This window comes from Juglans regia, chromosome 2 (genome assembly GCF_001411555.2).
Source record: "Juglans regia cultivar Chandler chromosome 2, Walnut 2.0, whole genome shotgun sequence".
Classification (NCBI taxonomy): domain Eukaryota; kingdom Viridiplantae; phylum Streptophyta; class Magnoliopsida; order Fagales; family Juglandaceae; genus Juglans; species Juglans regia.
The window spans coordinates 7905636-7920790 of NC_049902.1; the positions used below are offsets into that span (position 1 = coordinate 7905636).

Genomic DNA, 15155 nt, shown 5'->3' on the forward strand with positions numbered 1-15155 from the left:
CCTAGACTTATTCGATCGCATCAAGATCAAGCATTTTCGAACCCTCTTGAGTTTAAAAAACTCAGAACAATGCTTTGACCTCCTCCAAATATTTCAATGTGTTCACAACCTTTAGCCGCTACCAAGATGTAGCGTCATTTGTATGACGTCAGCAAACACTATCGAAGATACGATATTGAATAGTCTTCCTTTTACACTCATATCACTCAATTTTGGTCGAATGGTTTTCCCAACAATGCCTCTTTAGACCGTATCAATCATGGCCATAGACATCATGCCAAAGTAGCAAACATTACAACCAGCTTATAAGTAGCATTATTGCTCTTTCTTTTATAATCTTATAAACATGAATCGATTATGTAGTTGAATGATTTGTGCATGTATGCGCGAGCGTGCACATATTTATATATATATACATATATACACATATTAAAGGAGATATTTTTGGTAGAATGAATGATGAAATGACTTCAAATCAAAATTAAAATTGAAAAAACAAAAAATAAGTATCATAACAATTTTCACTTATTTAGTTTTGTTAGTTTCGCACCAGGCTACTAAAGAAAAGTTCTGGCTCCACCATTGAGTAATAGGCAAGCAATTGCTATTAATATAGATGAATGTTATACATCAGTTACTATTCACTCTTACATTCTACATCTACAATTTTTTTTATAGGATGTGAGAATGTTTTTCATAAAGTGTGGAATGTGGACCCGTGAGATAATGAATAGTAATTAATGAGAAGAATTTTTCATTAATATAAGTAGATTAATATCATATCTAAATTAATTCAATTGCAACCCTAATTTTCGATGTGGCATGGAATAATAAATTTTATAATCTAGATTTTGGATGAGAAACCCTAATTAATTAATTCACGGCCGAAAAATAATAATAATTATAATAATGCAGCTTCGCAATATCTAATAATTCTTTTTTCTGAAACTCTTTTGTTTTTTTTTTAATCCAGCGCCGCCATATATATTGATCTCTATCTCTCTCTTAACCGCGTAGTACTAGCTAGTACTACAAATATAGTTCTGTTTGTCATATACTGCAAGACAAAAACGTACCAGAAATAGGTGTTCATGATCATCACGTGCTGCTTGCCTTGTCAACGGGAGTTTATCATGTTTTTTCTGGCATACAATCAGAGTCCTAATAAGATACGTACCTTCACCAAAATGTTATTATAAAAGCTGCAATATTAACGTCTCCGATTACTCGTACGTACGTTCGTTGTTTAATTCAGTCGTTCTGATCATCATCATCATCATGCAGACTAATTTCTTCGGCAATATTATACCGATGATCGGCTATATGTATATATATAGCATGGTATATATATATACGGGGGCCAACGTGCATGGATCATTCACAGATCATGATTTACCACCTGGGTTTAGGTTTCGCCCAACAGATGCAGAGTTGGTAAAACACTATCTGCGAAAAAAGCAGCTTTCCATCCCACTTGCAGGACCAGTTTTTCAAGAAGTTGATGCAACAGATCTTTATTCCACTCATCCCAAGTGTTTAGGCATTTTCTTTAATTCCTTTTTTACTCGTGTTTGTTTTATGATCTGGTGTATATATATTGCTTAATTTCTCGTTATTTCTCTGTTTGTTTTCCCTTTAATTTTTCAGAATATCTGTATATTAATATTTCAAACTAGGGTTTCTAATTCACAAGAATTAGTGACGTTATACGAATGTAAACTGTGTGCAGTAGTACTGCTGCTGCTCATATCAAATAATATATATATATATATATATATATATATATATATATATCTTTCTCATCATCTAACATCAATGAATTCAATTCTAGTGATTCTAAATATCACTCAGAATTTGAATCATCTGATTCTCCCAATATTAAGCTTGATTGTAATGATTCTTATTGCAAAATTTTAGGTAAAACAATCAATGTTTTAATTAAAGCTGAAGAACAAGAAAGTCTTTTGTTAATTTTGATATATATATAAATCTTCCTCATCATCTGACATCAATGAATTCAGTTATAGTGATTTTGAATATCACTCAGAAACTGTTTCATCTGATTTTCTCAATATTAAGCTTGATTGCAATGATTCTTATTGCAAATTTTTTGGTAAAACAATCAATGTTTTAACTAAAGTTGAAGAACAAAAAAATTTTTTATTAACTTTGATATATATATATATATATATATTCCTCATCATCTGACATCAATGAATTCAGCTCTAGTGATTCTGAATATCACTCAGAAACTGAATCATCTGATTCTCACTACAAGAAAACTGCTTATTTGTGGTCATTTAATTTCAGCGAAATGACTATTTACAGCCAAAATAAGTCTGTTTTAGTCACAAGTAACTTTTTCGCCGCAATTAAATAGTCACAAAAGTCCATTTTTCTTGTAGTGTCTCCCAATATTAAGTTTGATTGTAATGATTCTTATTGCAAATGTTTTTGGTAAAACAATCAATGTTTTAACCAAAGCTGAAAAACAAGAAAATATTTTGTTAACTTTGATTTCTCAAATTACAAATCATGAGCTTAAAGAATAATATATTCACAAGCTCAAGAAGATAATAGTTCGTCAAGAACCTGAGACTTCTAAACAAAAAATTAATTTTCAAAAAACTTTGAGAAGATTTGAAAAGAAAAAATCCAAAAATATTTCTTTCTACAAATAATTTATATATATATATATATATATATATATAATAGACAAGAGGAATGACATCATCCATTATTCATTCTCGCACCTTACATCTATATCTTTTTCATAGAGTATGCGGATATTTTTTATAGAATGTGGAGTGTATAGTGGTGAATAGTAACTAATGAGCAGAATTTTTCAATAGAAAATAGCAGCTCCTTCCCATTTTCTTAAAGCAAGAAAGGATCGGAATTTATGATTTTTTTTCTTTGATTTTCGTTTAGGCAGTAAAAGAGGACTTAATACGTAAGCATGCGATATGATTAGTCTTATTAATTTCCCTTTGAATGTACGGAAGTGTCTAAATTAATATATATATCTCTTCTCGATCTTCTTCCTCTTGACCTAGCTTCTTAATTTATTCTCGATCGATATAATGAACAAACCAATTAACCGAAACTTTTGTTCGTATATAAAACTCTTTTACAAACTTGGGTACGTAGCTAGCTAGCGTGTGGTCTCTACACTGCTCTTGCGCGCTTGATTTACTTCAGGTTAATAGTACGTACACGGTACACCCACACATACATGATGATATATGTCGAGAAAGATCAAGGAATTAGCAGATCATTGTGAGACATGTAATTTTTTAAACATATGGCCTTGAGATATATATATAAATATATATATATATATAATATATGTATGTTTGTATTATCCATGCATGCATGCATGCATGTACACGTGTCTCAGTTTTCTGAATAATTATTGTGACATAGATCAATTTGCTAACTACTGATGTATTTCTTATTGGATTGCAGTGAAATTCCTGGATGGGGAGAGAGAATGGTTTTTCTTTATTCACGAAGATGACAACTCTGATCATGACATAATAATTAGAAGATCAACAAAAGCTCGAGTACTTGCTGAAAATGGAGGAGGGTTTTGGGAAGCATGGAAGGAAGAGGATCCCATATGCAATGAGGATGGAAATATCATTGCCTGGAAGACAGATCTCACTTATTTTTCTATGGGCTCTAATTCAAGAGCAAAGAAAACACATTGGACAATGCAACAGTACCGAATAGTACTACCTCATGATGTTGTTGGATCATCATATATCAGTAGTACTGCAGATCATGAGAAACATTCCCAGGTAAAATCGAGTTTTGAGTTTTCTTTTTCCTTCTGCTATATGCAAGACTGCAAAATGATGAGAGCTAGAGGTCCCCTGAACCTGATGATCAATCCTGAGTCAGCAAATTAATGCGTGAACATGATGTACTGTTATGTAGGTATATATATATTGTGAATACTAAAATGGGCGTATTTTTGCAATGCAGAGAGAGGGTGTATGGGTATTGTGCAGACTCAGAAGAGGTAGGGAGTACGAGACCAGTTTTTAGCAACGTGCAGCCCAGTTTTTAGCAACGTGCTGCTTGCTTGCTATCTTTTGGCTGCAGTATGATTATTTTTCTATAATTTATTGGAGTTATGAATAACCCTGAATCATCATGCATGCATGTATCAATGGCTAATATATCAGTTGCCAATAAGCTACGTACAACGTCGAATAAGGGTGTTGGCAGCTCATGATATATATGGCCTGTCGATGGATCGAATGGGGAAACAAGAGTTTGAGTCTCGACCGATGTTCTCATTGCTATATATATATATATATATATATGGGCACGTTTATTTATGCATATGATATTCTAGCCTTCACTACTCTCTCTCTCTCTCTCTCTCTCTCTCTCTTCTATCCTTAATTGCCCATGCTAGGGTTGTAAATTTATAAGTGGGAGTTATCTTTGCTCATTGGAGATATTAATTGGAAATGAAACTAACTTTAGGGTTTGATAATTATAGACCATTAGTAGAATGCATACTCTAGTGGTCTAAATAAATTAAAAGTGCCTCAACCTCATGACATACTTAAAGGTCAATAAATGGTATAAATAAATTAAGGTCATCAACATTGACCTACAAGATTCACACCATGAGGAAGTATGGATCCATTCACTCACCTTTGCTCTTAGTCAGATAAGACATATAGTATGAAATACATACTATGATGGAATCCTCTTTCTAAAATAAACATATGTCAAATATCAATATACCGTACAAATCCTAGTCTAGTCGTTATCTCAACGCCTAACTTGAGTCCTTCCATTTTCACTTCATATCAGGAACCAAAGAGGGTCTCATATCTAACTAATCACAAGCTATGTGGATCGTGGGCAACCATGCATGCTCCTAAAGACCTCATCTTAGCCCAACTATGGCGATATATATATATATATATATATTAAATACACAGACACCAAAAGGCCGGGGCAGAAGCACAAAGAAATATGGTGCAAGAAAGTAGAGTCACCAGAGATAACTAGCTAGAGTTGGTGGGGACCAAATGACTGGAGTGAAAATATGTAAATAAATATGGAGTCCCCGATAACTAGAGTCCAAAGGGACTTGATGACTAGAGTAATGTGCAAATAAGTAAATAAAAGTAGTGTTCAAGTAAGATAAAAATACTCAAAAGTTATCAATTGAAATAGTTGTAGTTATTCTTCATATTAGATGAACAACAATACATGAAAATATTAAAGAATTACAAGGGATAAACAAGAAAGCAGGAGAAGAGAAGGGTTCTTAGGTTCTAAAACTTCTAAGGGTTCTCGTAATTACAAGGTCCTTCCTCTCAACAAAACCAAGCTCTCTTTATATAGGCAAAGAGTGGCTTACTACTTTACTAGTACAATAATTATTGGAATGAACAGTAATTTTGACTTTTTTTTACTCTTTATTTGACACAGAGAAAAGTTACTAAAAGCAAGAGTAAAGCAGCGGGAATCTCTGACTTTGCAAGAACCAAAAGCAAGAATAATGAGATCTTTAACAACAGAAATCATGGGGTCTTTAGCAATACTTGCAGTAGTTTTTATTGGTTTGTGCCAACGTCAATAATTAAAATAGGGGATCATTTTCTAGATAACCTTGGAGTGCTTTATGGATAATGTTTGAATATGTCATAGTAAGGATCAATATTATCAACATAGGCTTCAGAAGATGCGTTGCAGTCATCGTCAAAATTATCATCATCATCCTGTAGGGACTTCTTAAACAAATAAATTTTTTTCTTAAGTCATTGGATAACAAATTTATTCTTGAACTTAGTAGATTTTTTGATTTATCAAATAAAGCAAGTTGTTGTTTTTCCTAAACAATAAAGGTACACATGCTCTTGAACTAATGTTTTAGCAACAAGAGAATCTGCAAGAAAATCTTCAAATTTCTTAGATTCAGAGAAATTAGAGGAAAATCTTTGTTAACATTATCAATCACGTCTTGGGTACGAGGAGATCTATCCCAACTTGACGAACCAGTTGCAAACAAGGATATCATTTTCCTTAGCATAACTCCACTTCAAAATGCAGGGAACTTTGTATTTCCTGTAGAAGTGAAGGAAAACAAGGAACTTATGATCACGTTGATCAGTCTTGTAAACAATGGCAAAGTATTTAATAGCATCATTGATTTTATCAGGAAAAAAATTCATAATGGAGCCAAACTATGTCCACCATCTCATAAACATAAAGAGAATTGGGAATTGAACTTTTTATCAAAGTTAATAAACAAGAATGAGACATCTCAGTATTTTGGAACAAAGTGAATTTGAACTAGGTTTTAATGTAGTCATAGTAGCAATATAAAAAATCTGAATCAAAGCTTTTCTTGACAACATTGGGATGTGCTCCCCATTTTTCTTTAGCGATCAAATTTAATATGTAAAATACTATGGTAGATCAACTTTATTTTATTAGTTTTATAAATATAAGTTTAATCAGAATGGATTGTGTCTGGGTGAGAATGGAGGAGTAGAATTGAAGGTTCTTTTGAGTATTTTCAGGAACCCAATAAAAGCCAGAGGGAAAATATCCAAAAGCGATTTTGGAGAAATCGGTATATATTGAACGATTAGCTTCAATATAAAACAAGTTTTGGAAATATTATTTTTGGGCATAATCAGTCCTTGAAGCAATGTGTTTATCAGGATTAAAAGACTGGATAGGTTGATGGGATTTAATAATAATATTAGCATATGGGTCATGAGGAGTAGCTAAAGCGGAGGAGAAATTGATCTTAGTAATGGCTATACTACCTAAGGTAGTAAACCGGTTTATGAGATCAAGGAGGGAAGTAGGTTCATTCTTCATGAGTTGCCTGTCAAGGATGGGAACCTGTTTATCTTTGTCGGTTTTTTCGCTAGTCATGATTCTACAAAAATTCACGAGTAAGAAAATCAGGGATAGCATTTTGAGAGCCTTTAATATACTCAATATCAAAATAAAAAACACTTAAAATAGCTTGTCACCGGGCATAAATATGTTTTGACGCAATATTCTCAACATATTTTTCTAATACATATTTAGCACTTTTTGTAATTAATACGTAATAGAAACTTTTGATTTAAGAAATTACTTTGAAACTTTGAAATACATAATACTATAGATAAAATTTATTTCTTAATAGTACTATAGTTAATTTGTGCACTATTCCAAGCTCCAGAATGGAAACAAACAATTTGTTCAAATGAATCTGGTGAAAAAAATTGTTTTAGAATGCTACCATACACAATGTTGGAGGCATCAATTTTAACAATTTTGAAAGAATTATTAGTAGGAATTCCAAGACAAGTTAGATTCTTGACATGAGTTTTAATCTGCTTAACAAGGAAAGTATGAATATCTGACCAAGGAGGTGGATTGGACTGTAACATCTCAAATAGTGGTTTACAGTTTCTTGAGGTCTTTGTAAAACTCAACAACATAATTTAATGAACCAAGAAATCTTTGTAATTAAGTTTTATCAGTGACGATATCAGAAAATTTATCAGAAAATTAGATGGATCTATTGATCGGACGAATTTTTCCTTCAATATATCATAATCGAGGAAACAAATTTTGTTTAGAAAAATTTAATTTTCTTAGCAGAGATAACAAGTCCATTTCTTTTGATGACTTCTAGAAACGAATACAATTGTTTTCAGTGTTCATCAATAGATTTGTAGTAGATAAGGACATCATGAATGTAAACAATGGTGAAATGACTAAATGAATTGAAAAGATCATTCATGATATTTTAGATCATTCATGATATTTTGGAATTCACTAGGCACGTTCTTAAGACTAAAGGGCATAACATTCCACTAATAATGTACAAAGAGAGTAATAAAAGCAGTTTTATACTAATCACTTTCACTAATCTGGACTTGCCAGAAACCAGATTTCATATCAAACTTAGAAAAAATCGAAGCATCACTAAGTCTGTGGATGTGACCAACCGTTCATTTTTCTATCGATTGGTTACGAGTTTCACCTTTGCGCTTTATATCCCGAAGCTGTGTTTTAAATATTGCAGATGATTTTTTTAATGGAGTCCAGTGCATGTTTTAAAGTCTTCGAAATATTTTAAATGTCCAAAACTATTTTAAATGGGGTATTTTTAGTATTATTGAACCAAGCCTCATTTTAAAGTAAGTCTTTTTATATTTTTGGAGCCCGAAATAATATAGTTTTAGAAAATCATTTTATTTAAATGATTTTAGTTCTTTAAGAAGTATTATGTAATGTTCATTATTTCATTTTGTGTTAAAAAATAAAAACTCTGTTAATTAGATGGATTTATTTCTCTTAGAAATATTTATAAAACTCATCATTTTATTTTATGATGAGAGATTATTATTTTAGAAATAAAGTTGGGTTTTAAATTAGTCTCATTGTATTTCTATTTCTTTTCCTATTACTTAGTTATTTTTAAGTATTTAAATCTCCACTGTCGGATTTAGGTTAGGGATCCCTAGATAAAGGGTTGGGATTAAATCCCTAGAAAATCCTAATCCCCCCATTTTTCCTCGTCCCTCTCTCTCCTCCCCTCCCTCCACACCGTCCCCTCTCTCTCCCCGATCTCCCTTCTCTCACACGCCTCCGCCGAGGCCATCCCCTTTATCGCTGTCGCACGCTGATGGCACCACCTCACCGGCGACGACCCCTTCCTAATCCCTTAGCCCCCATGTTGATCCCTCTCTCTCTCTCTCTCTCAGATTTCCTTACCATTGTTGTCGCCCGCAGCGTCACACCTTGTCAAGGCTGCCAGCCCCTCCACCGGAGCCCCCTACTCCTCCATGCCTAGCCCAGCAACCCCTTCATCCCTCTCTCTCTCTCCCTCTCTTGCTCTGTTCCGCAACCCATGGCCTCAGCACATCCTCCCAGTGCCACCATGAGTCACCGTGATGTCACCCCACACCCACCACTGTGCACCCAGCCCCTTCCCCTCCATAGATCCACATCTCTCTCCCTCTATTCTATTTCTCACTATCGCGGCCTACCCTGCCGCAGTGCGCTGTCTCAAGTCACGACCATAGCCACCATTCCAGCTACTCCTTGCCACCACCAATTATCCCAGCTCGGCTTGAGGCCCCTACCTCTCGTCTTCTCCCTCCACCACGCGGCCTTGCTGCCACCACCAATGGTTGCACTATCGCCAGACGCAAAACCCACTTCCTGCCACCACCATAGAGCCTTCCAACCGTGAGCCTAGCTGCCTTCCTTAGCAGACCTCTCTCTGTCTCTCTCCACAATGTAGAACCATTGAAGCCCAACTCAGACACCGTGAAGCTCAGCCACTCCTCTTCCACGTTGTGAACTAATCATTGTGAGGTTCAATCTCTGATTCCCTCCCACCATGAGAGCCCCAGCACCAAACCCTAGGTCCAGCCCCTCCAAAATATCCATGTTTTGGGTCACAACAATAACCACCAGGGGGTGACCACCACCCAAACCAGTGGCTTTTGACACCACGAGGCCTTGCCAAACAGCAAGCGACACAACGAGTTAGCCCTGACACATGGTATAATTTATATTCCTTTCCCTCGATAGTTATTTTATTATGAAGTTTGATTGGCATTGTGGACTATGCTATTGTTGTGAAGTGTAAAGTTTTGTAGTGTGAAGTGATGGGGCTGTTATGCAGTGTGGATTGTGATGTGAAGTGTTGGGATTACTGTGAACAGTGTTGTGGAGTAGTTTGTGATGTGATTGAGTATTTTGAAGTGACAGGTTTGTTGTGCAGGTGTGACATAGTTGGTGTTATGGCAGTGTGCTATGAAGTGACGAGGGTTAAATGTAGAGTTGTGTTGTGTGATGTGTTAGGAAGTGATGGGATCACGGTGCAATTTGGAAGTGGTTGGGAATTTTGTAAAGTATTGGGATAGCTGTGTAGTTTGTGAAGTGGCATGATGTCAAGTGATGTGTTGGGATTGTGAAGGTTGGGGAAAACTGTGAAGTGTGATGATTGTATGTGTTTGAGTTGGACGTTAGTGTCGAGTGTATGAAGCTTGTTTACACAAGCGGACGTTTAGTGTTTTATATATTGATCTTAGGTGATAAAAGGGGTAGGGTACATGTGTGATTGGTTGGACACATGTGCCAGTCAGATTTACCATGCATATGTAATGGATAATTTGTCTTAACCATGAGTACACGATGTTTAAATATCAAGGTTGGTTTAAAGTCGTGTATTATGCATGGTTAAGATTACGGTAAAGTGTTGGTTAGATTATGCATAAACAAAGAAAGGGATGTATGTATTGACTAGGATTGGGTTGTATAACTTGGTTGGTCCAAGTTATGCATCGAGATAGATGGTTTGGAAGGAAGAGTATGATGAAGGTGATTGTGTGTCTTAACTTTAAAGTGAATCATTGAAGTTCACTTTAAAGGATAAGAACATGGAGTAGAATGTTGTGTTTGGAAAGGTGACCTCAAGTGGGTCACAAGCTATGGGTTGAGAATTTAGGAAACGTCATAAAGGAAAGCATAGAAGATAGACTTGGATGATAAAGTGTGTCTAAGTGAAGGAAGTCCTAGTGAAGAGAAGTTTATGTATTTTCTAAGCTTAGTTACTTACGTGCTTGAAAAGGAAATGATGTTAAGGTTATGTATGCATATAGGTTGTCATCTGACATGCACATGAATGGACTGCATTAAATGTAAATAGCATGGAGTCTAGGTAAGTATTATATTCTTACTCTTTTAGAGTTTTCTAAATGATATAAAATGAAAAGGAAATGTTTCTCTTTATGATGTTTTATGAAATGAAATGAAATGATGTCTTATGAAAGTATGTTAAGTATTAATGTTTAAAGGTATATGTATGTAAAGGCCTTCTTTGGCAGTCTCTATTTATTCACCCAAAGTAATAGTTGTATGCATGTGAATGAATGTTATATGTAGTAGCTATTATCCTTATTTTCATGAAATAAAATGTTGAGGGTTATGCTTGATGCTTTGAAATTATGTTTAAACGATGTGATCAAATGATTTTTAAATGACGCTATGAAAGGATGTTTAAATGATGTCATGAAAGGATGCTATGAAATGATGTTTATGATGATATTTAAGCTTATGCTTTCAAATGATGTTTAGTGATGATGTTTATGCTTATGCTTTTAAATGATGTTTATGAAATGAAATGGACTGATGAATGAATGAATGAAAAGGAAATGACTAAATGAATGAAAGGAAATGAAATGAATGAATGTTTTAATATATAAAAATACGTAACAACCATAACTGAATGAATAAATGATGGTACCAAAGGACTGGCAGATTGCAATGCCGGGTAAGTAGTACTGTGTACCCAGTGCTACCCTCTGACTAAAAGGGATTCCCAACTTGTGGCCATGGGCAGAATCTGAGTCCAAAAAATAGCTAACTCCAACACACGGTACGTAACAGTGTGTGCCGGCTAGAGGAAAAGTGAAAATAATTAAGTTGAATGTTGTGTAATCATTTAACTCTTTATGAAGGATGTACAAGGTATGGGGAATGTTTTATAAGAAATGAAAAACATTTTTAAAGAAAAACTCCACCTTGTCATGTTTTCAAATGAAATGAATGTTTTATATAAAGTATGCAGATAAATGATGAATGCATGAATTAAAACATATGTTAGTATAGTTTTACATTATAAAGTAATATTTACTGAGTATTCGACTTATTTTAGTTTTTATGTATCTCCCTCCCCTCTCAGAGACAGAATGAGGAAGAAGTGTCAGGATAGACATGGCCCAATGGAAGTGTGACAGAAGCTTAGGCAAGTTTTATGTAACATATGAAAGAGTATTTTTTTGTAAAAATAATTTTAATATAATTTGATGATTTCCACTGTAACTCTCTTTTAATTTATAGGAACATCTTGTAATTTTAAAATATAGAACCTTTTATATCCTGGGAAGGAAAGGGAAAAGGTTTTAAAAAAGGTCAGTAATTTCCGACTCATTTTCTAAAATCATTTTCTAAAGTCTCACTACAAGGACGGGCATTACAGTGGATCAAGTTATTCTTAATGGGAATGGGATACCTAAACCATTATAGCACCTTGTTTAGGGGTTTGTAATTAATAACTAGACGATGAATCCCTCTCTCAATCTCAACATTTTCCTGAACATAGAAAGTAGCACATGACCAGGGTGACTTAATATGCCAAATAATGTTTTTAGCAAGCAAATCATGGATTTCATTCTTGCAAGATTCTAAAGTCTCACTATTCATTTGAATATGTATGGCTTTAGTAAGAGTATTCTTTTAGAAGAATATTTAACATAAGGAAAATCAACAATATGTTTCTTCCTATACCAGAAAGCATTTGGAAGTTCAAAACAAATATCATCAAGAAGTTTTTTTATTAAAACTATCAATTTTTTACTGTAACAGATTATCAGATAATTATTTAACAATATTTTTGTATTTGATCTCCTACTTTAGAAAATTTAAATGTTTAGTCTTAGCAAAGATCAAAATATTCAAAACTTACGAGTATCAAGATAAAACTTTGAAACAAATTTAAACTTTACTTTTTGCTCAAAAATGTCAATAGTAATGCCAACATGTTCAGTAAGAAATGGATACATAGAAGAAATAAAATGCATAACAAGAATCACCTTGTCAGTCATACCTTTAACAAGAATAGAAGGAATCTTAAAACATACATTATTTTGGCATACAAGAGCATTATTCAACTCATTTTTAATATTCATTTTAGCATTATTTTACAGTATTTATTAGGAATCATACCCTCTTGGATACAATTCATATTAGCTCATGAATCAATCAAAGCAACAACGTTGAACTCAAATTTGTGGCAAACAACAATCTTTACCTTGAAAAACCATTTTAAAGGAATAAAGCGATCAATTAAATGTACTTGATTAGTATCAGAAAGAGGTTCTTGATAACTAGAGCCAGCACCATCATTTTGCTCATTAGTATCAGAAACATTGGGTTGATCAAACTGCTTTTCAATTTTCAAAAGTAATAACTCTTGTTTCAAAGAGTTATTATCAGTGTTGATATTGTTCAACTCACTCTTGAGTTCAACAATGTTTTTTTAATAGAAACGATCTCATGCTGAAGGTCATTAACAGAAACTTCTTTGAATTTTTTTCTTATTGAATCTGTCCAAAGTTTCATCAATGCTAATTTTGGGTTTAACAATTTCTCATGGTGTTCCTTCATCATGGTTGTCTTGAGCATTTGGAGATATTCTTCCTTAAGCTCAAGGTTGGTAATTTGGCTAATCAAAGTAATCAAAAGGTTTTCTTGTTCTTCATTCTTGTTGAGAAAATTAATAGTTTTACAACAAGAATTTTTACAACCAAATGTAATATTAGGAGAATTAAAATGTTCAATGGCAAAGTGATAGTCATAATCACTTGTATTGAGTTCATAGATACCAGATGATTTAGAAGATCTTGATTCCAAAATATGAATAAATTCTTCTTTAGCACTGCTATCAATGTTTATCTTAATTATCCTTTTTTCCATCTTGCCAAGTTTTCTAGTATAATCCTTACTAAAATGATCATACTTACCATAGTTGAAACATTTTCCTTACGTAGGGTTTCGAGTAAAATATTTTTTTGAAATAGGGTTTCTTCTTGTAAAAGTTATCACGTTTCTAAGACATTTATTTTTTGGACTTATCAAAATTTTTGTAGACAGAGATTTTTCTTTTCTGCCTTGAAGGGGCAATAGGAGGCAAGCTAAATTATTCATAGAAATTCCTCATTTCATATTTAGCTTTCTTGGTATTTTTCAGCTGTTGACGTAATATCTTTTGATCATTACACATGTTGATATGAAATTTCTTAATAGTACTGATAATATCATCATAAGTGAAATTATCATAGTTAATCAAACCAGTAACATCAGTATGTTCGTCTTTTACCTTATGAGCAAAAAGATGAGTCAATCCGTCTATGAATTTTTCTTTCCAATAAGGTTTCAACTATCTTCTCAGAGCATAACTCTGGAAATGAAAATATTTTGATACCATCTATAATCAGATACAGTAGGGAATCTTAAATTATTTTAATACTCACTAATATGAGTAGTAATATTAGAAGGCATACCAATGAAATATTTAATTATAATGTAAATCAAAATATTAAAACCATTAGGAATACTCTGACTAATACTAATATAAAAAATAGGCATACCATCATCATCATCATGCTTAACAACATTTCATATGGTTTATCTTTAATAATCAGTAAAATGTTTATCCCACCAATGACGAAGAGTTCTAGAAAATCTAGTAGCTAGCAAATCAATTATTTCAACATAACTAATAATATGGTTGGTGACATAAGCATTACCAACCATAAACATTTTAATCATTGTATTGAAGATTTCTTATTTAGATAATTTATAAATGTTCCACTCATAAAGCTTATCAGTTAAAATAGAAAATTGTGTTGGAAATTTTTTTTCTTCAAACTATAAATCAGAAGCAGTAGATTTAGAATACCAATTTTTTGTAAAACTTATGGGACTAGATTTCCAGAAAAACCTTTTTATTTCAGGTTTTACTAAATCAATTTTTTCAAAATTTGCTTCGAGCAAAGTAATATCACGATAAATAGAAATATTATAATATTCTTGAGAAAGCATTTGGTTAATTTTTTCAATGGTTTTGGCTTAGTTAGTCTTAAAACTTAAACATTGCCTTATTTCAGGGAAGTTGACTAAAGGTTTTTCAATCTTAATAGAAGAAATAAGTTTTTTAATTTTTTCTTCAATACGATCCAATTAATTTGATTTTTTCACCATATTAAGGCTATTCTAAGAAACATTCTTTGAAACATAATTGTTTTCAATAAAATCAAAAAATAATATATGTTTTTGTATATCATACATTTTTTTTCTTTCCATTTTCATTTAACATGTAATTTTTCTTTGTTATTAAAAATAGTATGATAGCATTTTCTCTTTTATTTATTTCTAACAGAATTATAATCATTATACAAAGCAACTATATCAATTTCAAAAACTCTATTTATTACAGATAATTGGTTGTGAATAATAGGAGCAACAAAATCAAAAGCAGTAGGAGACATGGAAGAGGTCTTTCCTTCTTCTTTAACAACTTTATCTTTCTTAGATAA

General features: G+C 32.9%; 1 protein-coding gene across 1 annotated transcript; it reads left to right on the forward strand.

Annotated features, from left to right (window-relative positions):
- The first annotated feature begins 1187 nt into the window (after positions 1-1187).
- LOC118347729 (NAC domain-containing protein 48-like) lies at positions 1188-4375 on the forward strand. Its single transcript, XM_035687864.1, has 3 exons — positions 1188-1540; positions 3469-3803; positions 3991-4375. The coding sequence occupies exons 1-3, from the start codon at positions 1279-1281 to the stop codon at positions 4051-4053; spliced, it is 660 nt and encodes a 219-aa protein (XP_035543757.1). The 5' UTR covers positions 1188-1278; the 3' UTR covers positions 4054-4375.
- Positions 4376-15155: the final 10780 nt, after the last annotated feature.